This window comes from Moschus berezovskii, chromosome 7, assembly GCF_049115385.1.
Source record: "Moschus berezovskii isolate FMDL1 chromosome 7, NW_MosBer_1.0, whole genome shotgun sequence".
Taxonomy (NCBI): Eukaryota; Metazoa; Chordata; class Mammalia; order Artiodactyla; family Moschidae; genus Moschus; species Moschus berezovskii.
In genome coordinates this window covers 29,654,710-29,678,049 of record NC_142466.1, presented here as the reverse complement: position 1 = coordinate 29,678,049, position 23,340 = coordinate 29,654,710, and the positions used below count along the sequence as shown (strand labels likewise).

At 42.1% G+C, this 23,340-nt stretch overlaps 2 protein-coding genes and 1 pseudogene across 2 annotated transcripts; all 3 read right to left on the bottom strand.

The window, feature by feature from the left end:
- Positions 1 to 6,733: 6,733 nt before the first annotated feature.
- On the bottom strand, positions 6,734 to 7,216 carry LOC148777299 (interferon alpha-B-like). Its single transcript, XM_088837774.1, has one exon. The coding sequence runs from the start codon at positions 7,214 to 7,216 to the stop codon at positions 6,734 to 6,736; it is 483 nt and encodes a 160-aa protein (XP_088693900.1).
- A 2,077-nt stretch (positions 7,217 to 9,293) lies between these two features.
- On the bottom strand, positions 9,294 to 9,854 carry LOC129557307 (interferon beta-2-like). Its single transcript, XM_055427873.1, has one exon. The coding sequence runs from the start codon at positions 9,852 to 9,854 to the stop codon at positions 9,294 to 9,296; it is 561 nt and encodes a 186-aa protein (XP_055283848.1).
- Positions 9,855 to 20,266: 10,412 nt separating this feature from the next.
- LOC129557111 (interferon alpha-2-like) lies at positions 20,267 to 22,215 on the bottom strand (annotated as a pseudogene).
- Positions 22,216 to 23,340: the final 1,125 nt, after the last annotated feature.

The window sequence follows — 23,340 nt, the reverse complement described above, 5'->3', positions numbered from 1 at the left end:
CATGAATGGTTTACAAATATTTGAAGCAAGTTATATTTCCTATTCTAAGTTAAGGGCTCAAGAGTCTTAATCACTAACTTCCTCTTCTAATCATATTTTCAATTCTTCTTCTCTTTATTAATTTTCTGTATGGCTTTTTACAGACTGATAGCATTGTACTGGGCTTCTCAGGTGGAGCTAATGGTAGAGAACTTGCCTGCCAATTCTGGAGACAAGAGGAAACGCCAGTTTGATCCCTGGTCAGGAAAATCCCCGGGAGGAGGGCGTGGCAACCCACTCCAGTATTCTTGCCTGGAGAATCCCATGGACAGAAGAGACTGGAAGCCTATGCTCCATAGGGTCACAAAGACTCAGACATGACTGAAGCAACTTAGCATGATGAACAGCATTTAGGTAAAATGTCAGGGCTACCGTATTTCTGTTCACTTTACTATATATTGTGACACCTTTAACTCATTGTTTTATGCTATTGGAAATTTAGCTCAAGTGTTTTTATATTTAATTATAAATTCAATGTGTTTTCTATGTATATTGAACTTCTTTCTCAAATTTAACGTCTTTATTTCTGTAATTCTCAAGTGTATCAATATTGATATTAATGACAAAGATCTCGGTGACATTAACATTGCTGCCTCTAATTATTTCCTGCATTGTATTTTCTTGCTCTGTTTTGGCCTGCCTCTGTGTTGTCCTTGTTTTGGTATTAAGTATTTAGTATTATTTGATTTTAAGTTTTTTTCCTCTTCCAAGTAATAGTGGAATTTGTGCTTTAATCAATCAACAGAATCTTTTAAGTTTCACAGATTCTATTAGTATTTATTATTTTAACCTTTATGAGATTAGGTCTCAAATGTATTGGATTTGTGCTTTACCTTTAACGTGACTTTTACCTGTTTTTTGACCCTTGTCATTCTCCCTTCAGTTCTCCAATAGTCATTTATTTAAAGCAAATATATAATGCTAAAGCAATTTAGAGTTTCTCTGAATCCTTGAATGAAAAACTGAACAACGAAAACTGCAAAATTTAAAGTAATTTGAGACTTCCTTGGCCATTCAGTGGTCAGGGCTCAATATTTTCACTGCTGTGGGCCTGGGTTCAATCCCCAGTCAGGAAACTAATGCCTCTTAAGCCATGTAGCATAGCCAAAATAATAATAAACTTTTTAAAGGAACTTCCACTGATGTGACTATTCACTTCTAGTTCTTACTAGGACTGTTGCTTTTAATCAACACAGCAAATGTTCACAAGAGACTTGATAGGAATAGAGATGCATGTGAATCTATGTTCAAGTATAAGCAAAGGGGAATGTCTAAAAGTTGCTGCTAAGCTGCTGCTAAGTCACTTCAGTCGTGTCCGACTCTGTGCGACCCCATAGACGGCAGCCCACCAGGCTCCCCCGTCCCTGGGATCCTCCAGGTAGGAACACTGGAGTGGGTTGCCATTTCCTTCTCCAATGCATGAAAGTGAAAAGTGAAAGTGAAGTCGCTCAGTCATGTCTGACTTGTAGCGACGCCATGGACTGCAGTCTACCAGGCTCCTCTGTCCATGGGATTTTCTAGGCAAGAGCACTGGAGTGGCTTGCCATTGCCTTCTCCAGTCTAAAAGTTAAATGAAAATAAATTGTTTATTTAAGAAAATAAAAATACATTAATTTTGAATGCACTGAGAATGATGGTACATTGGCTACAGTTTGCAAAATGAGTGCCATGTATTCCAAATGTGATGACTGGAAAATTTTTGGAGTCCTGTGGTCAATAAGGCCCTAATCAACTTGAATGAAACAATTCTCACTTTAAGGTGAAGCATATGAGAATATAGCAATGAGTTTTGTATTCTTATCTAACTTGTAAACTTGCTCTGAGACAGTTCTCATCCTGGGAGTCAACATCTTTTTGAATGATGATAATACTGTTGCCATCATTAGACATTGTGTCTCCTGACCTATTCTTCAAAACTTCTATTTAGACTGCATCCAAGTATATGTACAACTAAGGAAACAATGGAGAAATCTATTTGAGTGTCACATAGACTCTTCCACTTTGTTGGCTACCCTAGAAGCTTTAACCAAGAAAGTCGGTGAATCAAGTTAGGCCTGAGGGGAGAGAGTTTAAGCGGCAGGGGTTACTTCATCACACCAGGCTCTCCATGTGTTCCTGGAAGTCTTTCATGTCCTTTCTTCAGGGATCTGTTACCTAGTGATGGACTGGAGCAAGGAGCAAGCTAAAGTACTGAGAGAATGAAGATCTGAGGCAACCTTCCTTCTCTGTGTTCTAGTTCTTCAGCTTTGGAGTCTTTCTTGACTAGTGAGTGATGCAGTCTAAACAAATAATACGTGAGCTGGAGTTACACTGCCATCTATAGGCTGTGGTCAAATACTGGCTTAGAGACGGGATATATTGGTCTCTGGACACCACCTGGGAAGAAGGCAGGAAACTGGAAATCAAAGAACATTTTGCTATTCTGCCTATTTAAACACAAAGTAACAAATATAGAAGTGAAGAGAAAACAAATTCTCATTCATAGGTAGTGATTCTAGGCATGTGAAATGTATGTTCTTAGATCCACATATTCACCTTCGTTTTCAATAATGGAAAAAAATGGGTTGTTCATTATTGCATACATTTGCCATTTTTCTCTATTTTTATATCCTTAGCCATGAACATTTTAATGACAATATCATTTTTTCCAATTTATCAATTTCATACATGAAACCTATCAGTTTTTTCACTTCCATAAGGTGAATTAATTATTTTTCTGTTGTTTTATTATTTTTCTTGATGAAACACACTTGACTCTGATATATTTGTTCATGATGAGCTACAAATGGTGTATAATTAAAAAAATAAGATAAAGTACTGTTCTTATGTTCTTGATAGTATTTCATATCTAACATGGTTCCCAAGTAGGATTATAAATTTTTTAAGTTTTCTTACACAAATAAGACACAGATTCATTTTCATTGTTATAGTTTAAGTAAATATGCTAAAGCTGAAACTGCAATACTTTGGCCCCCTCATGCGACGAGTTGACTCACTGGAAAAGACTCTGATGCTGGGAAAGGTTGGGGGCGGGAGGAGAAGGGGATGACAGAGAATGAGATGGCTGGATGGCATCACCGACTCTGTGGACATGAGTTTGAGTGAACTCCGGGAGTTGGTGATGGACAGGGAGGCCTGGCGTGCTGTGATTCATGGGGTCGCAGAGAGTCGGACACGACTGAGCGACTGAACTGAACTGAACTGAACTGAAATGTAGAAACATTCCAGCATTGGGATATCTTGTGAACTCCAAGAGGTGAATTGTTTTCTTACGTGAAACATAGTAACATATAAAATCACACGCAAACTTTCCTTTTATGTTTCTTTAGTTTTATAGCTTTCTGCATGATTGTTGTTGTTTAGTCCATAAGTCATTTTTGTCCTTTTATGACTCCATGGACAGTAGGCCACCAGACTTGTCTGTCCATGGGATTCTCCAGACAAGAATACTGGAGTGGGTTGTCGATTCCTTGTAGAGGGGATCTTCCCAACCTAGGGATGGAACCCGCATCGCCTGTCTCTTGCATTGGCAGGCAGATTCTTTACCACTAGTGCCATCTCATCTGTTAAATTGAAAGTTCACATAGAGTTTAATTAATTTTAACTTAGAAAAGCATCAGTATTTAACATGGAAATGTTGTAGTCATAAATTCTCCTTAAATGTTCTAATTGGTGAAATATTTCTTTTGCTTTTACAATGTTTCATTCTGTGTTATCACAGTTTAGATTGTATGCATGGAAAGCAAAGCAGAGAGAAGGATTTTTTGGAATGAATATGCCAATCTCTATAAATAAATTTTCCATTATAATATTAATTTTAAAAATTCAAATTTTGAAAACCTTCATCTATCATGTAAAATAGATTCTCTACAACATCTATTGTTTCCCTGGTTGAAAGTAACCACCTTTTTAGAGAACTAATTTGAGGCATGGCTAAACCAGATCCCCCAAAATAAATATACATATACACGTGTATTAACATTCCAAAAACAAAGATGATGGCATCCAGTCCCATTACTTCATGGAAAATAGATGGGGGAAAAGTGGAAACAGTGTCAGATTTTATTTTTGGGGGGTCTGAAATCATTATGGATGGTGACTGCAGCCACTAAATTAAAAGATTCTTTCTCCCTGGAAGAAAATTTAAGGCAAATCTAGACAGTGTGTTAAAAAACAGAGATATCATGTTGCTGATAAAAGTCCATGTAGTCAAAGCTATGGTTATTCCAGTAGTCGTGTATGGATGTGAGACCATAAAGAAGGACTATAAAGAAGGCTGAGTGCTGAAGAATTGATTCTTTCAAACAGTGGTGCTGGAGAACACTCCTGAGAGTCCCTTGGCCAGCAAGTAGATCAAACCAGTCAATCCTAAAGGAAATCAACCCTGAATATGCATTGAAAGGACTGGTGCTGAAGCTGAAGCTCTAATATTTTGGCCACCTGCTGCAAAGAAACCGACCCATTGAAAATTACCCTGATGCTGGGAAAGATTGAGGGCAGGAGGAGAAGGGGTCAACAGAGGATGAGATGGTTGCTTGGCATTCACTGATTCAATGGACGTGAGTTTGAGTAAACTCTGGGAAATAGTGAAGGACAGGGAAGCCTGGAGTGCTGCACTTCATGGGATGGCAAAATGTCGGATACAACTTAGCATCCAAACAACAATACAGGTATATGTATACACACACTTGTACAATGTGTATTAAATAAGTGTACACATGTGTGTTGCCACTTTAACATAAAAGGGTGAAAAGCAAATGTTTACTTGAATTGCTATCTTATCCTATAGCGTTCACTTTCCTGCGCCATACATGTTACCTCATCAGCAGGATAACAGGAAGACTAATTAAGTGACTATTAGTAATAATTAATAGACTAAGTATAATAATGTGTCAAATATTTTATATACTGTTTCATTAGTTGCAATTAATTTTAACGCTTAACTTTATTGATACAAAAATTTGGGTTTTTTTTTTTTTTTTGGTCTACACACACAGCATGTGTGAGATAGTTTTTGAAAATATTTTCAGGAAGACAGGCTTCAACTTTCTGTTTCCAATATATAGAAGATCAGGATGAGGCTCTTGAGCATGGACCCAAATGGAAGACTGACTCATCACTTTTTCTTCATTCATCCTCAAGTAGTTGAAAGGAACTGTCTGATTATTCTTTTCTTGTCTCCCTCAGGTAGTAAGGAAACAACCTGTAATGTGTCTACACTGTGGATATTTTCCTGCAGGCAATGCCTTTGGGGATCAGCTTGAATGTTTCTTTCAAACAGTCGATGATACTGTGAACTATGACTGGCATTCTTGTCATTTTCCCCAAAGCTGAACTTGGAGAAAAAGCATTTGGGTCAGATTGTATTTTAACAAAGTGTGTGCAAGCAAGAACATTACTTGTTCCCCTCAATCCCTACCCAGAACTTCATTTGGACAAATAGTGCAAATGTGAAACATGTTCTCATGCCCTGTCAAGTACAAACTAGGACGTGCCATTGGCACTTGTCATCTACCTACAAGGATTAAATCATGTGCTATTGCAGCTGCTGATTTTTAACACCCCTGGAAAGGAATTCAGGGTGGAAAGCAGAAGTGAGGCGTGCTGTGAGCAGGGAAAACTGGCAGAACGAGTCTTCAGAAGGTTAGATGTCTTCAGGAGCCCATTTTATGAACCCGATTCTTCTATGCCTCATGTCTAGAAAAGCACGAGAATCCTTCATGGTGATGACTGCGTCTTGTGACTCCAAGAAACCTTCACGACACTAGCAGAAAACCACAAAAATTAGGTACATGATTACATGTACTCTCCCTTCACCAAAATCACACGTATTCCCCTGTGCCTCTTTGGAACAGCTTCTCGGAGCAATCTGATGTGCTAACTCCTGGGTTGCAGTCCTCATTTTGCCCCCCAAAAACTTAACCCGCAACTTTTGTATTGTGCATTGTTGAAAGTCACCACCCTGAACGTATCTCTTCATCCATTCATCCATCACCCAATAGTTTCCCAACTTGTTTCAATGAGATTCCCATGAGGATCAATCCAGGCCATGGAACGTGAGAGGAAATGCTCTCACCCTGTATAGTCCTGGCGCTTGGAAACATCCCCTGTGAGCCACCAGACTTCATCCCTTTACTGCTGAGTGAAGTAGATTCAAGTACCACAGACAAACTTGGAGTTATGTTGACAGTGGAAAAAGGCACAAAACAGAATGCACCTGTGTCCCTGAATCAGTCTTTGAATGCGAGCAAACCAGAAGATTCACCTGATCCGGAAGGCCTGCATTGTGCTCTTCAGAGAAGGAAAGATAAGTTTCTATTATGATGAAAATCCGCACAGTTTATTCTTTATCTCTGTAGCACCTAGAATTAACTGAGAAAGATCTTTAGGAACAGAGGATCCTGAAAACCTGTCAGTGAGAAAGAAACTCTGAACTGAGTATAGAAAATACCAGCCCCTCAGACATCAAGAGATCTTTTCAATGATAATCAAAAGATCTTTATACAAGAAAAGACATTCTGTTCTGCTGTCCACACCTGTTTCTGGAAAATCATGATTTTCATTTCAGACATTTTTCAATGCCTGAAGAATTATGAGTACAATTGCTCTGGAGCAAGAAGGAAAAACTAATGTAATACATTAGCGAGTGTTACAAATATAAACATCTCTATTTGTGGAGGTTTCTTGAGGATTCTTACATGAGGGAAAGGCACTTTAAATTTCCACTGTGACAGCCTTTCAGGGAAAATGGCTGTATTCCTGTTCCCTGAGGTAGAGGTGGATGCCATGGAAATACTCCTGGGCAGGAAGTCCCAAATGAGAACAGCACAGATTGTCTCCTTCCATCTGCTCCAGTTGTTTCAGGCTCTGATCCGAGCTTCAGAGTAGCACGGCTGTCCTCCGTGGTGAAGAGTTGGAAGCTCCGCTGGAGTATCAGATAGTGGTAGCAGGGGCCTTGAGACATCTGCATTGGAGTGACTGTCTCTCTTTTCCAAGGAAATCTGAAGTCGGCGCTGTCCTTTAGGCGCATCTGAGAGCGGATCCTTTGCATCTGTTTCAAATGTTTGAAGATTTCCTTGTTTTTCTGGCCTTGGATCCCAGGCATGTTCCAGCGAAGAGAGCAAACAGGGATGCAGCACAGCCTCACTCCTTCCACCAGCAAGTGGACGTGGGCCATAGAGAATGCCAGTGTTTCTGCAGACGGCCGGGAGGGGGCGCGCGAGCACCGCGAAACGATGAGCAAAGAGCGCCGGGATGGAACCGCAGACCGCCTGCTTCTCCAGGCGACCGCGAGAGCGCGCACGCTGTGGTTCGATCGCTTCTGCTTTCCAATCTGTTTTGGGAGTGTTGGCAAGCCACTCCAGTACTCTTGCCTAGAAAATCCCATGGAAGGAGGAGCCTGGTAGGCTGCAGTCCGTGGGGTCGCTAAGGGTCGGACACGACTGAGCGACTTCACTTTCACTTTTCACTTTCACACATTGGAGAAGGAAATGGCAACCCACTCCAGTGTTCTTGCCTGCAGAATCCCAGGGACGGGGGAGGCTGGTGGGCTTCCATCTATGGGGTCACACAGAGTCGGACACGACTGAAGTGACTTAGCAGCAGCAGGTGACTCGCGTGGGGCTGCTGGAGAGACAGGACGCAAAGTTTCCACAGAGCTTTTTTAGAAGCACCGATTCAAGGGTGTGCATATCATTAGCCCTTTTATGGACAAGGCCTGGTTTCCGCTGTCCTGAGTAGGGAGCCAGAATATTGCATTTTCGGGAAGATCGCCTGAGTAGTGGGCTTTCTTTCCAAATGTCAACCCGAACCAGGCCATGTTTGAGGAATAGAACCCCCAAGGCGGGGGTTCTGAGCGAGATGAGGCTGATTTTACAGACTGGGGCTCGTTTCCGGCGCGATGCAGCCAAAGCTCAGAGAAAGGGACCGGGCAGCGGCGATGGGATTATTGGCGACGCGAGCATGGACAGCGTTGCGCCCAAAGGGAAACTAGAAGGTGGGCATGAAACGATTGGTTGCCGGACGCTGTGGGGGCGTTGCTGACAGAGTGAAGCGCGGTAGCTGCGATGAGACTATTGGCTGTACCCACGATGGAGGTGGGCAGGGGCGGGGAGCTGCGCACACCGAGCGCGCGGCTCAGAGGCGCTGCTGGGGCGTTGCTCACACGGTCGAGTCCCGCGGTGGCTAGGAGACGGTTTGTCGTGGGATGAGAGTGTTCGGCACAAAGTGCAGCATAGTGGAACACAGTGTCCGCGATGAGACTCTGGGCTTTACCACGGTGCGGGGATGGGGTGGGGAGGTGAGGGCAGTTGCGAACACGGTGGAACCCCGCGGGGGCTCAGAGACTATTCGCTGCGGGACTGTGGGAGGCGCCGGGGACAAAGTGGAACCCAGTGGGGCCGCGATGACACTACCCGCTATGGGGAGATGGGAGGGCGAGCCCTCAAGATTACTTTTCACTTATCTTTAATTGAGGGATTACCATATCTGACAGTTTTTAATGACCCCGTTGACTGTCTTAAGTAATTTTTAACTCATGCTCCTGAAACCTGTTTCCCAGGACTGCTTTGTTGGAAGTGAGGGTTGAAGTGTACAAGAAACTAAGGACATTTAGAAGGTCAGAATTTTTCATTTTCTGTAGTAAGAATTTTATAAACTGAATGGAATTTGCCCCAAATATATTGGCATCAAGAAGGCTTACTTTGTAAGACTCTCAAATGTAAGGTGGTGTACATTTTCCCCCAGTTGAAAAAAAGACAAAAGAACCCCACATCATATAGCGGGGCCCTACAGCATGAGCTGCCTGATACATTTAAAGAAGTGAAGGAGACAAGAGCAGGCAAACTGTAGGGATACATGGAGAGTATGCCGTTAACTTGGACATTCCACACGGCTTCTATTTTAAATTCCTCAAAGGCAGGAGCTGGAAACTACTATTCTGCAGGCTTGTTTTGCAGTAAATGTCTTCAGGTGCTCTGCAATTTTTAATATGTGTTGTCACATAAATGAAGTTGACATTGAAACTGCCACGTTCACTTTTGTTTCATAAATAATTTATTATAACTCATTTTATAACTCATATAAAAGTTAAAATAAATAAATAATGCATAAATCAATTTAAAAATAGCTTAGTCTTTAACTGTCCACTGAAATCCAGCACATTGCATTGTCAGTTACTTCAAGAGCCTCTGCTGGCTGAAGAGTCTCATGTCAAAGTCACATTGTCTGTTCCCAGAGCCACAGGTAGGAGATGTTCAGTCACGGAGGTAACCTGTTAGGCTCTTCAGGAAAGAAAAGTTCATGAGGATTTGCACTCGCACGACTGTCCAGGCACACCTGTTGTACTCCTTGGACTTCAGGTACTGCACGAGGTTGAAGTAATATTTCTTCAGGTTAAGAACGGTTGTGTCTCCCATAGTGAAGTTTTTCTTCTGCATTATTTCTTTCTGGATTGGCTCCAGACGATTCATCTGCCCATAGAGTTCCACAAGGAGGTCCTCAATGATGGTCTCAGACCAGCCAGTGCTGGAGAAGTCTCTGGTGAGAATACTGAAGATCTGCTGGAGCATCTCATACATGACCAGTACGGCATCTTCCTTCCGGAACTGCTGTGCCTGCTTCATCTCCTCAGGAACCTGGAAGTCCATCCTGAACTCGAGGCAATGTTGAGGAGTTGAAGGTAACTGCCACAGGAGTTTCTGACACACCGCAACGCTCCGCCTTTGTTGGAATCGAAGCAAGCTGTAGCTGCTGGAAAGAGCTGTGGTGGAGAAACACAGCAGGAGAGCCATCTGGAGGAGGCACCGGTAGGTCATGATGAAAACAGGCACGGGGCTACCTGTTCTGCTAGTAGGTGCTGAAGCTGAGTCTTCAAGAGTTTGCAGAGTGAGTGTCCTGCCTCCTTGAGTGTGGGCTACTTATACAGGATGGCCCTCCATTCTTTCCATTTGAGAGGAATTTCCCACTTTCAGTTCTCCCTTTCAGTTTTCCTGTGTCATTTAAATTATTAGTTGCCTTTAAAACTCTTTTTCTTTAAGCTCCTTGCTTTTTGATTTTATATGTATTAGGGAAAAATATCTACAGTCTGGGAAAATTTCTAATGTTTTGTACATTTTCAGTGAATTGCTAAATGCTAAAAAAAAAGTGCCTAATCAATTTGAACTGAATTATTACAGGGTTCTTTCATTGGGAAAAGATCTTTCCTGTTCTTTATTCATATTGTTAGATTTTGTGAAAGGGTCTTTATTTCTAAGAGTTTAACGATTGTAGGAAAAAAATTTCTTTTTTGTATAAACTAAGTTTGTGTGAATTTTTTTAGGCCTTAACCATAAGCAGCAAGATATTGCATATGTTTATCAACCTTAATTTATTGCTTTATTTGGCAATCTCAAACTATCCAGAATATACCAAAGTAAAGATTGTCTTATCTCTATGCAGGTAAATGAATGTTACACAGGCCATGCATAAAAGTTGATGATTTCTCTTGTAGGATGCCTTTTGACCATAACTGAGGGTCAATGTATATTTATTTTGTACATACTTCAAATAATCTAAATATCTGATTTTGCATACTAAGGTAAGGATGCAGCAAGCAGGAAAACTCTTTCCTCTTTACTTCGTATCCTGAGTACTGTTTGTACATGAAAATTTCCCCATAATGAAAGAATATCTGTGAGATAGGATTCTTAGGTATTTTCATAATCTAGTTTCAAAGAATTTAAAAAATGTTACTAAATTTTTACTCTTTTTTTTCTCACATTAAAATTTTTTGTATAAGGAATATATTTTTTGGTATCATTAGAAAATAAAAAGCACCTGCTGCTGCTGCTGCTAAGTTGCTTCAGTCGCGTCCGACTCTGTGCGATCCCATAGACAGCAGCCCACCAGGCTACCCCCATCCCTGGGATTCTCCAGGCAAGAACGCTGGAGTGGGCTGCAATTTCCTCCTCCAATGCATGAAAGAGAAAAGTGAAAGTGAAGTCGCTCAGTTGTGTCCGACTCTTAGGGACCCCATGGACTGCTGTCTACCAGGCTCCTCTGTCCATGGGATTTTCCAGGCAAGAGTACTGGAGTGGGTGCCATTGCCTTCTCCGCATCTTCTCTGAAATAGAATAAAAATGAAAGTAATACAGAAAGAAATATTTGAGGACTTCTTGAAACTGGTAAAAAATTTCCCTCCAGAAGATCCAGCTATTAGAATTTAATGAAGTACAAGCTGAGTCTCAAAGAGGCAGAGGAACCAGAGATCAAACTGCCAACATTCATTGGATCACGGAGAAAACAAAGGAGTTTCAGAAAAACATTTACTTCTGCTTCACCCAGTTATATTCAAAAACAGGGCATAAAACTGTAGATACAATGCAAGTATGTAAAAGTATATAGGAAAAAAATAAACTAAAGGAAATATACTAACATTTTAACAGTAATTAATTTGTGCAACTAAATAGTGATTATTTGTTTTTTCTGTGATTTTCCAATATGCTGCCAGAGAATATATTCAGCACTGCTAAGAAGAAATATCATGGGAGCCATACAGGCAATGTAAATTTTTCTAGTAGCCACATCAAAAGATTAAAAAGAAACAAGTGAGGTTAATTTTAACAGTGTATTTTATTGAACACAAAATATCCAAATGTTATCATTCCAACATATACCAATATAAAATTAATAATGAAATAGTTACATTCCTCTTTTTCATAGTTCCTTCAAAATACAGTGCATACTCTTGCAGTCATAGTACAGCTAAGATTGGGCTAGTCAAATGCTCACTTGGCCTCTTGTGGTGATGGCTCATGGTGGCCAGCACAGCTCAAGATGGAGGGAGCAGCTTACACAGATCCAGGAGAGTTGCTGAGTTTGCAGGGACCACACACAAGGAGCTTCAAGTTGTGGATGAGTTCTGTGCTAAGAATCAAGGGGCTCAATGGGGCTCAATGGTGGAAAATCAGCTCAAGATGTATTCAGGACACTCTTGAATGGTAGAGTGTGGCTTTGTACTTCATTCAAGAAGTCTTCAGGCAGAGAGGGCGCTAGGTTGTGCCCTGGACAAAAGAATGGGCGCAGATGTCGTTGGGAACTGAAGCATGGAGAAGTCCTGCCCAGGTGCTCTCATGGCTGCAGAGACTAGAAATGAAGACCAGAGGGAGGAACCCGAAGAAGGGAATGGGTGTAGAAACGCAAAGCAGAATTCCTTCTGCTTTCTTCCCTTTGTCCTCCTCCCATGTCCTACTATTGTGTTCCTGAGCTGCTTCCTAATCGGTCTCTTTCAATTGCCTTCATGGAGTTTATATTGATTTTTGTCGGTATAATTAATTTTGGCTATGAAAATCCTTGTTTGCACCTTTTGGTGCACGTTTGTGTAGCCTTCTGTTGGATATATGCCTTGGATGAAGTAATTGGCTCATAGAATGTGCGTATGTTCAGATTTAGTAGATAATGACAAATATATTTTTGAAAGTTTACACCAATTTATACTATCAAGAGTATGGGATGTCAGTTACATTACTTTCTTTTCAACACTTGGTATTGCCAGTCTTCTTAATTTTAGTCATTTTAGTGAATCGTAGTGATATCTTATTAGAGTTTTAATTCATATTGCCTAGTTATTAATAAGGTTCAGCACATTTTCATATGCTTATTGACCATTTGGATATTTTCTTTGTGAGGGCCTGTTAAAATCCCTCGCTGACTGTCTCAGATAATTTTTTTTCTATCTAAAGATAATGTAATTGTGTACATACAAAATACAAAAGGACATATAAACTATTGAAAGTTTGAAATAAATTTAACAAGGTCACTGGAAAAAGATCAATATTAAAATCAATCACATCTTTTGACATTAGTCATCAAAATTGGAAATTGACATTTCAAAATAATACCACTGATAAGAACATAAAAAGTCTACTACTGAGAAATTGTCGCAGCCTGGAGGTGCCTCAAGAAACATGGAAATTAAAGATAATGTGCCATTCTAAATGGCACCCCGGGACAGAAAAACAACTTTGAGTAAAAACTAAGGAGATCTGGGAATTCCCTAGAGTTTCACTGATTGGGACTCCATGCGTTCAGTGCAGGATCCTGCTTGGATCCCTGGTTGGGGAACTATTAATAAGATGTCACAAGTCTCACAGCCATAAATAAATAAAAATGAAATTCCTGCAACCAGCGGGGCTGGCTGGGTGGGTACAGGAATAAGGAGATCTGAATAAAGTGTAGATTTAAGATTTTTTAAAAAATAGCTTTGACAGGACAATTTGTCTTTACCTTTGATCTCTAAGTACAAGTCTATAATTGCATTTTTGACTCAGATGGCCAGAAAAAATAACAGTTTCTTTCTCTAACATTGAGACGGTATGTTTTAAATCTTGATCATTAATGAGGTTAAGCAACTTCTCTCTTTGTAAGTGAGCAAGGGACATGTAAGCACGTGATGAGGTAGCCTCAGTGAGAAGGGAAATCAGAGTGTGCAATAGGAGACTGTCAAGGCCACCTCCTCCTGAGAAACAGTTGTCTAGTGAACAAACATTTACTTAGCAAATATGTCCTAACCACGTCATAAAGTAAAACAGATATTGCCCTTTTATTGAACTATTTTAAAACTATCTCTCAATAAATTTTTGCTGCTGGCTTGATTACGTGTCTTGCACATTCTTTCTGAGGTTCATTCCAATGTATTTATGTTTTCTTATTGTTGCAAGTATGAATGAAATTTTTTCATGACATTTGCTAATTTTTAATGAGCTAAGTTTTCCTTACATTTTCATATACACACATATGACAATAACTAATTTTGTTGTTTTCTCTGATCAGCTTTACAAACACTATATAAAAGTTTGGTTGATTTTTCAGATTTTTAGATAAACAAATACATTGCCTGCAAATAAAAAATTAAGGTCTGAAAATAGCAAGTGTGATGACCATATGGAGCAACTACTGTTTGTTGTGTATATTTGTACAACTAATTTCAAAAACATTACCTAGCAAAGCTGAAAATATGCATAGCCTGTGGCCTATGACCCAGTCATGTATGGATGTAAGAGCTGGACCATAAAGAAGGCTGTACACTGAAGAACTGATGCTTTTGAACTGTGGTGTTGGAGAAGACTCTTGAGAGTCCCTTGAACTGCAGGGAGATCAAACCAGTCAATCCTAAAGGAAATCAATCCTGAACTTCACTAGAAGGACTGATGCTGAAACTGAAACTGCAATCCTCTAATGAGCTGACTCATTAGAAAGGACCCCGATGCTGGGAAAGACTGAAGGCAGAAGGAGAGTGGGACGACAGAGGACACGATGGTTGGATGACATCTCTGATTCAATGGATATGAGTTTGAGCAAGCTCTGGGAGACGGTGAAGGACTCGGAAATCTTGTTGCAGTCCACTAGGGTCACAAAGAATCAGACATGACTGAGCAACTGAACAACACCATGACCCAGGAAGTCCACTCTTAGCAATTACCCTGGGAAAGAATCATGTATCTATGCCTCAATAGAGAAGTAAAGAATATTCAGATCAGCAACATTCATGAGAGTCCCAAACTAGAAACAGCCCAAATACCCATTAAAATTGCATAAATACTTTATCTGTCCTGATAATAAGGTTGTTAATAACAACAAAAAGCACAACTAAATGCACACCTATGGCAGTGATTGTGGAGAAGGCAGTGGCACCCACTCCAGTCCTCTCGCCTGGAGAATCCCAGGGACGGGGGAGCCTGGCGGGCGGTAGTCCCTGGGGTCGCGAAGAGTCAGACACGACTGAGCGACTGCACTTTCACTTTTCTCTTTCATGCATCGGAGGCGGAAATGGCAGCCCACTCCAGCGTTCTTGCCTGGAGAATCCCAGGGACAGCGGGGCCTGGTGGGCTGCCGTCTATGGGGCCACACAGAGTCGGACACGACTGAAGTGACTTAGCAGCAGCAGCAGCAGCAGCAATTGAAAGACACTCACCTCAGAAGAAAATGTATACTATTACATAAATTTTAAAATAGGCCAGAGTAGACTGGAGACATTTTGCTTGGTGACCAAGAGAGCTCCTGTGAAGCTTCGGGACCATGATGGAAAGGCCGTCTCCAGCTTGAGGGAAGAGCGTGTCTTCCCGCCTTCCAGCTGCGGCCTTGCTCTCACCCTCTCAGCATCTGAGGCTGACTCTGCCCAGGCTGGGGTTGCCCTGTGCTCACAGCCAACAGCGGGTGGGCCCAGAGCCCCTCCTCAGGCCTCCCACCTGGGGTGGAGAGGGACAAGATGCAGAGATCTAAGTGCCCCTGGCTGCAGTCTTCTCTCTTCCCTTTACTCACAGTAAGGACATCATGCACAGGCCATGGGCAGTACTCATTTGTTTCTCCTGCTCACTTCAGATGCCGCTGGGACTAGGTATTTTGCTTGGGGCCTTGCCTAACTCTCCTAACTCCTCCAGAGTGTACCCAACCAGAGGATTCTACACTCTGCACCCCTGTCACTCTCAGAATGCTCCCTTAAGAGGTTTGATGGCGCAGGTAGAGGCAGGAGCAGCCCATGCCTTGTTTTCACTGTTTGCTGCCAGGACGCCCTGCTGCTGGACACTCACACTGGCCCTTTCACAACATGCCCGTCTGCATATAGCCTGCATTTACTTTCCCTTCAGATTCCAGGTTATTCTCTGGGCTGGACTCTGAATTCTCAGAACCACTATTAGGGGTGCATTGAGTCAGGCCAACCTAAGGTTGCGAAGAGAGTTAAAAGGATAACACACTGGCTGCAGCTGCTCAACAAGCCTCAGTGGGCCCCTGCCCCACCCGGCTTTCATGAGGGAAGGTCGCACTGTGTGGGTTCTGGGTGTTTCCTGTCTCTGAGGCAGTTTCCGAATCTTCTTTAAAGTGAAACAGCCCAAAGCAAAGCCCTCTACATACTTAAAACCGACAAGTGACTTGAGTTTTGTTACATCATCAGAGATTGTGTAATGAACCCCACAAGGCAAAAATAGCAAGGAAGTTGATGCAACAAGTGAAAAGGAAACTAAATGCAAGCTGCCAAATGGGATTTCAGGATCCAGGCTGGGAATGCCCTCTGGCCTGGCCTCTTGGCTGAGTTGAGTGCACAGAGCAGAGGATCCTCCTGCCTGCCTGCCAGACGCCTCTGTCTTCCTGGCTGAAATGCTCAGTTCTTAAACTGCAGGGAAAACCAAGAATCCAGTGAGGGTTGGAGTGTGTCTTGTAGACAGCTGGCCTGCGTGCCACATAGGAATGTTTCTATTTAGAACTCTGGGTATTGTTGCAACAGGCTTGGCCTTGTCATCCCAATGAATGGCTATTTCTTCTCTTTCTGTGTGGTGGGTGAGCTGCAGGAATCTGTCTCTGAACAGCTCTCTGGGAACTGCCTCATCTTCCTAACAACAGACCCAGAATGTGAGGAAGTAATCTTCTAAACAAATTCAAAAAGAAGTGTTAACATAAGGATGGAGAAGCTCTACACAGTTAGCAAAAACAAGACAAGGAGCTGACTGTGACTCAGATCATGAACTCCTTATTGCCAAATTCAGACTTAAATTGAAGAAAGTAGGGAAAACCACTAGACCATTCAGATATGACCTAAATCAAATCCCTTATGATTATACAGTGGAAGTGAGAAATAGATTTAAGGGACTAGATCTGATAGATAGAGTGCCTGAAAAACTATGGATGGAGGTTCGCGACACTGTACAGGAGACAGGGACCAAGACCATCCCCATGGAAAAGAAATGCAAAAAAGCAAAATGGCTGTCTGAGGAGGCCTTACAATTAGCTGTGAAAAGAAGAAAAGTGAAAAGCAAAGGAGAAAAGGAAAGATATAAGCATCTGAATGCAGAGTTCCAAAGAATAGCAAGGAGAGATAAGAAAGCCTTCCTCAGCGAGCAATGCAAAGAAATAGAGGAAAACAACAGAATAGGAAAGCCAAGAGATCTCTTCAAGAAAATTAGAGATACCAAGGGAACATTTCATGCAAAGATGGGCTCGATAAAGGACAGAAATGGTATGGACCTAACAGAAGCAGAAGATATTAAGAAGAGGTGGCAAGAATACACAGAACTGTACAAAAAAGATCTTCTCAACCAAGATAATCACGATGGTGTGATCACTGACCTAGAGCCAGACATCTTGGAATGTGAAGTCAAGTGGGCCTTAGAAAGCATCACTACGAACAAAGCTAGTGGAGGTGATGGAATTCCAGTTGAACTATTTCAAATCCTGAAAGATGATGCTGTGAAAGTGCTGCACTCAATATGCCAGCAAATTTGGAAAACTCAGCAGTGGCCACAGGACTGGAAAAGGTCAGTCTTCATTCCAATCCCAAAGAAAGGCAATGCCAAAGAATGCTCAAACTACCACACAATTGCACTCATCTCACACGCTAGTAAAGTCATGCTCAAAATTCTCCAAGCCAGGCTTCAGCAGTATGTGAACCATGAACTTCCAGATGTTCAAGCTGTTTTAGAAAAGGCAGAGGAACCAGAGATCAAATTGCCAACATCCGCTGGATCATGGAAAAGGCAAGAGAGTTCCAGAAAAACATCTATTTCTGCTTCATTGACTATGCCAAAGCCTTTGACTGTGTGGATCACAATAAACTGTGGAAAATTCTGAAAGAGATGGGAATACCAGACCACCTGACCTGCCTCTTGAGAAACCTATATGCAGGTCAGGAAGCAACAGTTAGAGCTGGACATGGAACAACGGACTGGTTCCTAATAGGAAAAGGAGTATGTCAAGGTTGTATCTTGTCACCCTGCTTATTTAACTTATATGCAGAGTACATCATGAGGAATGCTGGGCTGGAATCAAGATTGGCTGGAATCAAGCTGCAATCAAGATTGCCAGGAGAAATATCAATAACGTCAGATAGGCAGATGACATCACTCTTATGGCAGAAAGTGAAGAGGAACTCAAAAGCCTCTTGATGAAAGTGAAAGAGGAGAGTGAAAAGATTGGCTTGTAGCTCAACATTCAGAAAACAAAGTTCATGGCATCTGGTCCCATCATTTCATGGGACATAGATGGGGAAACAGTGGAAACAGTGTCAGACTTTATTTTTTTGGGCTCCAAAATCACTGCAGATGCTGATTGCAGCCATGAAATTAAAAGACGCTTACTCCTTGGAAGGAAAGTTATGACCAACCTTGATAGTATATTAAAAAGCAGAGACATTACTTTGCCAACCAAGGTCCGTCTAGTCAAGGCTATGGTTTTTCCCGTGGTCACGTATGGATGTGAGTGTTGGACTGTGAAGAAAGCTGATCACCAAAGAACTGATGCTTTTGAACTGTGGTGCTGGAGAAGACTCTTGAGAGTCCCTTGTACTGCAAGGAGATCCAACCAGTCCATTCTAAAGGAGATCGGTCCTGGGTGTTCATTGGAAGGACTAATGCTAAAGCTGAAACTCCAATACTTTGGCCACCTCATGCGACGAGTTGACTCACTGGAATAGACTCTGATGCTGGGAAAGATTGGTGGCGGGAGGAGAAGGGGATGACAGAGAATGAGATGGCTGGATGGCATCACCGACTCTGTGGACATGAGTTTGAGTGAACTCCGGGAGTTGGTGATGGACAGGGAGGCCTGGCGTGCTGTGATTCATGGGGTCGCAAAGAGTCGGACACGATTGAGCGACTGAACTGAACTGAACGTAAGGAGCACTTGGGAAGTGTCTTGTACCATTCTGAGTATGTGCTATAAATTAAAGCAATTAATCTTCCAACATTATCATGATGTGCTTTTATGATTATCTTAATTTTACAGTTAAGACATAATGCAGCACTTTATAACTAGGCAATCTATTTTTATGTACAAATGAAGAAAAAACTCAAAGATCTATTTGCAAGGAAATATAAATAAATGAGAAACTGAAGTATATGAAAAATTTATATTTATGTGATATACATTAATATGTCCCTATGTATAGATTTATTAACTAATATGAAAATTTCTAGAAGGATACTCATTAAATTGTTAACAGTATATGGTTAGGGTGCATCCTCCTAAAGGTCAGGGGTAGGCATTCCTTTGTATGAATCTTTTAAAAGTTTAGCAATGACATGTGAGTTTAATATATATAAATAAGCCTAAGAAGCCCTCTTTACTTCTTTAGAGTCACACTTATCACATTTCTTATGGCAGCTACTGGTTCTCACATCTCTTAGCTGTCTCTGCAACCCCCAGCCTGCCTTGTTCTTCTTGCCTCCATTTGAACAGTTTGCTGCTGCTGCTAAGTCACTTCAGTCATGTCCAACTCTGTGTGACCCCATAGACGGAAGCCCACCAGGCTCCCCCGTCCCTGGGATTCTCCAGGCAAGAATACTGGAGTGGGTTGCCATTTCCTTCTCCAATGTGTGAAAGTGAAAAGGGAAAGTGAAGTCGCTCAGTCGTATCCGACCCTTAGCGACCCCACGGACTGCAGCCTACCAGGCTCCTCCATCCATGGGATTTTCTAGGCAAGAGTACTGGAGTGGCTTGCCATTGCCTTCTTGAACAGGTTAGGAAGACTCTTTTCTCAGGAGTGGCCAAGTGTAGAAAACTTGCTCTCCCTTTCTCATCCTACTCCAGGATCCTAGATTCCACATATGCCGATGGACCTCCCATGATGTATGTGGTTCTCCACTAATCCTTGAAGGCACTCCAGTTCTTACAGGCCCCAAGCAGGCAACTGTGTCCATGACCTGGGCTTTTCTCCTCCCTCTCACCTCTAATCTGTGTCTCAAGAATCACATTCATTCCCTCCTCAAATTGTCCCTTGTTCCTTCTATGACCCAGGGTAGGTAACCCCGTTCCCTCTTTATTCAGGTGACTTCAGTATAGGTTTATCTTGCAGGATCAGGCTTTGTGTTAGATTTTATTCAAAGGTGTGTGCAAACCAGTTTGCTTTTTGAAAATTACTTTTCTTTCCACTGCTTAAATACAAATAGTAGTCTTTTACAAAATATAATACAAAACAACTATCTTATGAACGATAAAGATTTAAATGCTATGAACAGCCTAAATATTTCCAATAATTAAAAAAATAAATATTACAGCTTTTTAAGATATGGAAAATGGATTCCAAACTCTGCTTTAAACAGTTATTGTAACAAAACATTTAATATACATATAAATAATCCCAAATATTAGCTATCACATATTTTTCATCTGACACAAAAGTAGAGTTAAAGGTTGCTCTCTGAGTCTTAGAAAATAGCCATTTAGTTGACCAGATGAACTGTTTTCAGATTCAACGTCTTCTTTATTTCCTGAGTTTTCTGATGAGCTTGTTGGCAAAGACCAAGCACCTTCTGATATCCACGCTGACAACCTCCCAGGCACAGCAGCTATATTCTTTCTCTTTGAGATACACACTGATTCGCTGGAAGTAACTCTTCACAGCCAATCTGGAGTTCTCACTCCCTAGAGGTGACTGTTTCAGTGTCCTTCCCTCCCTCAGACATGTGTCCAGGTCCTCCAACTGCTGACCAAGTCCCGCAAGGAATCTGTCCAGGAGGCTCTCGTTGGGACCTGCAGAAGAGCCCGTGGTGCTGAAGAGCTGGAAGGTTTGCTGGAGCAACTCGTGCACAACAGCTGTGGCTTCTGTCTTCTCGAGCCTGGTCCCGAACACCAGGGTCTGAGGAAATCTGAAGTCGGTCCTGTCCCTCAGACAGGACACAATGGACACTCTGTCCATCTGACTCCAACGTGTGAAGCTTTCCAGATTGCCGTGGCTCGCAGGCAGCTCACAGCCCAGGAAGCACGTGGGGCTGGAGCGAGCATCACCAGGGCCAGCAGCGCAGAGACGGGCGGGCCACTGGGATGCTGGGGGCTCCGCGGGAGTGCCTGAGGGGAGGTCTAGGCACGTTCTGAGGGCTTGGGTGATGGGTGGCTCTTAAAGAGTGAGTAGAGAAACCTTCATTTCTGCGTTTTTCAACATTTTGCCCTTTCCTTTCTTTTTCTACTCCTTGTAATGAAATCAATAAAAGTGCTAATTTTTGCCATGAGTGCCTAGGTGGGGGACATCAAATCATGCATGCCACTGTGCTTGATGTCTACACAGCCATATATTATGCTTTTCACACCTCCTTAGTTGTTCCTGGGAGAGGAGTCTGATCAAAGTCAGAGAAGGAAGAAATATTCATACAAAAGGTGGCTTTTCCAGGTCACCAAGAACTGTTCAGTATGAAAAGAGCTTATAAGAGAGGCTTTTGATTTTTCTCATTTTTTCCTTATTTACCCTTTTCTCCCTTGTTTCAAAAATTTCAGCTGTGTGTGTACCTTTACGATATCCTCTGAGTAGGCCTTACGCTCCCTGGAGACATCATAGGGAACTTCATCACTGATGTCGCTTGTTAGAAATGTTATGTTGCGACAGCGATCCTCAAGGCACTTTTGTAGGTGCTGGTTGCCCTGCTGCTGCTGCTGCTGCTGAAACGCTTCAGTCGCGTCCCACTCTGTGCGACCCCATAGACGGCAGCCCACCAGGCTCCTCTGTCCCCGGGATTCTCCAGGCAAGAACACTGGAATGGGTTGCCATTGCCTTCTCCGACTGGTTGTCCTAAAAAATTCAACTTTGCCTGTGTTTATTTCTCTTTCTCCTCTACCACTCCAATATTTCACAGGAAATTTTGCCTCGTTGTGTAGATAGTACAGATAATCTCATCTCCTTAGATATTTCACTGGGAAGTGATAACCTACCATACACTCAAGGATACTGAGGTTGCAATTATATTCAACCCTTGTAATTCATGTCTTTACCAATTCTGTAAGGTACAGATAATTTTTAATAATATAAATGACAAAAAATTTTTACATGCAGGCTCTCCGCAAAGTGTTTTTAATAAACATGACATTAATCTTCACAACTTCCTTATGAGATAATTACTATAATTATTGACATGTTTGCAAATTAGGAAACTGAATACTCAGAGAGAGTACTTAACTTGCTAACAGTTTGGATTCACTGCATAAGTGGTACTTGACCACTAAACTATTCTGTCTCCATGTTATTCCTCATTAACCTTACGCATTCTCCTTTAGCTACACTATGTACAGTTGTAATTAAGTGATCCATCTAATTATGTAACATTTGACTGCCCTGATAGATTGTAAGCTCCCTAAAGGCAGTAATGGCACATGTGGAGGATCCAGGAAGGTGTCTGTCCCAGAGGAAGTGCACAGAGGGTTGACGGTCCCATTGTCGTTCATCACTAAGGCATGTCTGACTCTTTGATCCCATGGACTACAGCACGCCAGGCTTCCCTGTCCTTCTCTATCTCAGTTCAGTCACTCAGTCGTGTCCGACTCTCCACTACCCCATGAATCACAGCACGCCAGGTCCAGAGTTTGCTAAAATTCATGTTCATTGAGTCAATCCAATGTGATTGAATCATCTCATCCTCTGTCATCCCCTTCTCATCCTGCCCTCAGTCTTTCCCAGCATCAGGGTCTTTTCCAGTGAATGGGCTCTTCCCATCAGGCAGCCGAAGTATTGGAGCTTCAGCTCTGTCCAGAGCCAGTTGTAAGAGAACTATACACACCAAAGTTTGAGTAGACCTAGTATTTGAAGACTGTTTCAGAAAATGATAACCTTCTGAAAACAAAGATAGTAAGAGTAAATTTAAATGGATTTTTTAACTTTCTGGATAATTTCTCAAAATATTTTCTCAGATGGAAACAGGGACTCTCAAAGTTCAGTTGTTGCTAAGTTGCTTCAGCTGTGTCCAACTCTTTTTGAAACTATGGACCATAGTCTGCCAGATCTATCCTGTAGATCTCAACAAAACACCGCTTGAAATATAGGACTGGAAGTTAGCAAGTGCAATGGGAACTGTATCCTCTTCAGTTGTAGTATAATGATTGGAACATCCCTGGAATGTACAAATGACACTTTTGTGACAAAGAAGAATAGGAATTGGAGAGGAAGAAAGTACTAAGTTCCTCTAAGATAGGAAGCACTTTGTCAGAGCAGACAGCTCGGTCCGGTGCTTGAGACAGTGGACATGGGGGCAAGATTCCTGGGCTGATGTCCCAGCTCCATCCTACACCGGCTATGTGACCTTCAGCACCCTGCTTTTCCTCTTGTATGTAAATGAGAGTCATATTTGTTTCACTGGATTGTTGGGAAGATTGAATGACGTAGCATGCTTCTGACCATGCCCGGACAAGACATATAAGCATTCACTATCTATTAGCCATTCCCACGAGGGGGAAAATTCACACATCCAACTATGGGACCTGGATCAAATTTCCCTGAGATGACCTGCTTCCCCTCCTTTAATTCTCAGCTCAGTGGTCAACATTGTTACATCTACTCTCATCTCTTTTGTGAAC

Excerpts from the sequence above, each read along its gene's own strand:
- LOC148777299 (XM_088837774.1), bottom strand. The coding sequence starts at position 7,216 with ATGGCCCACGTCCACTTGCTGGTGGAAGGAGTGAGGCTGTGCTGCATC.
- LOC129557307 (XM_055427873.1), bottom strand. The coding sequence starts at position 9,854 with ATGACCTACCGGTGCCTCCTCCAGATGGCTCTCCTGCTGTGTTTCTCC.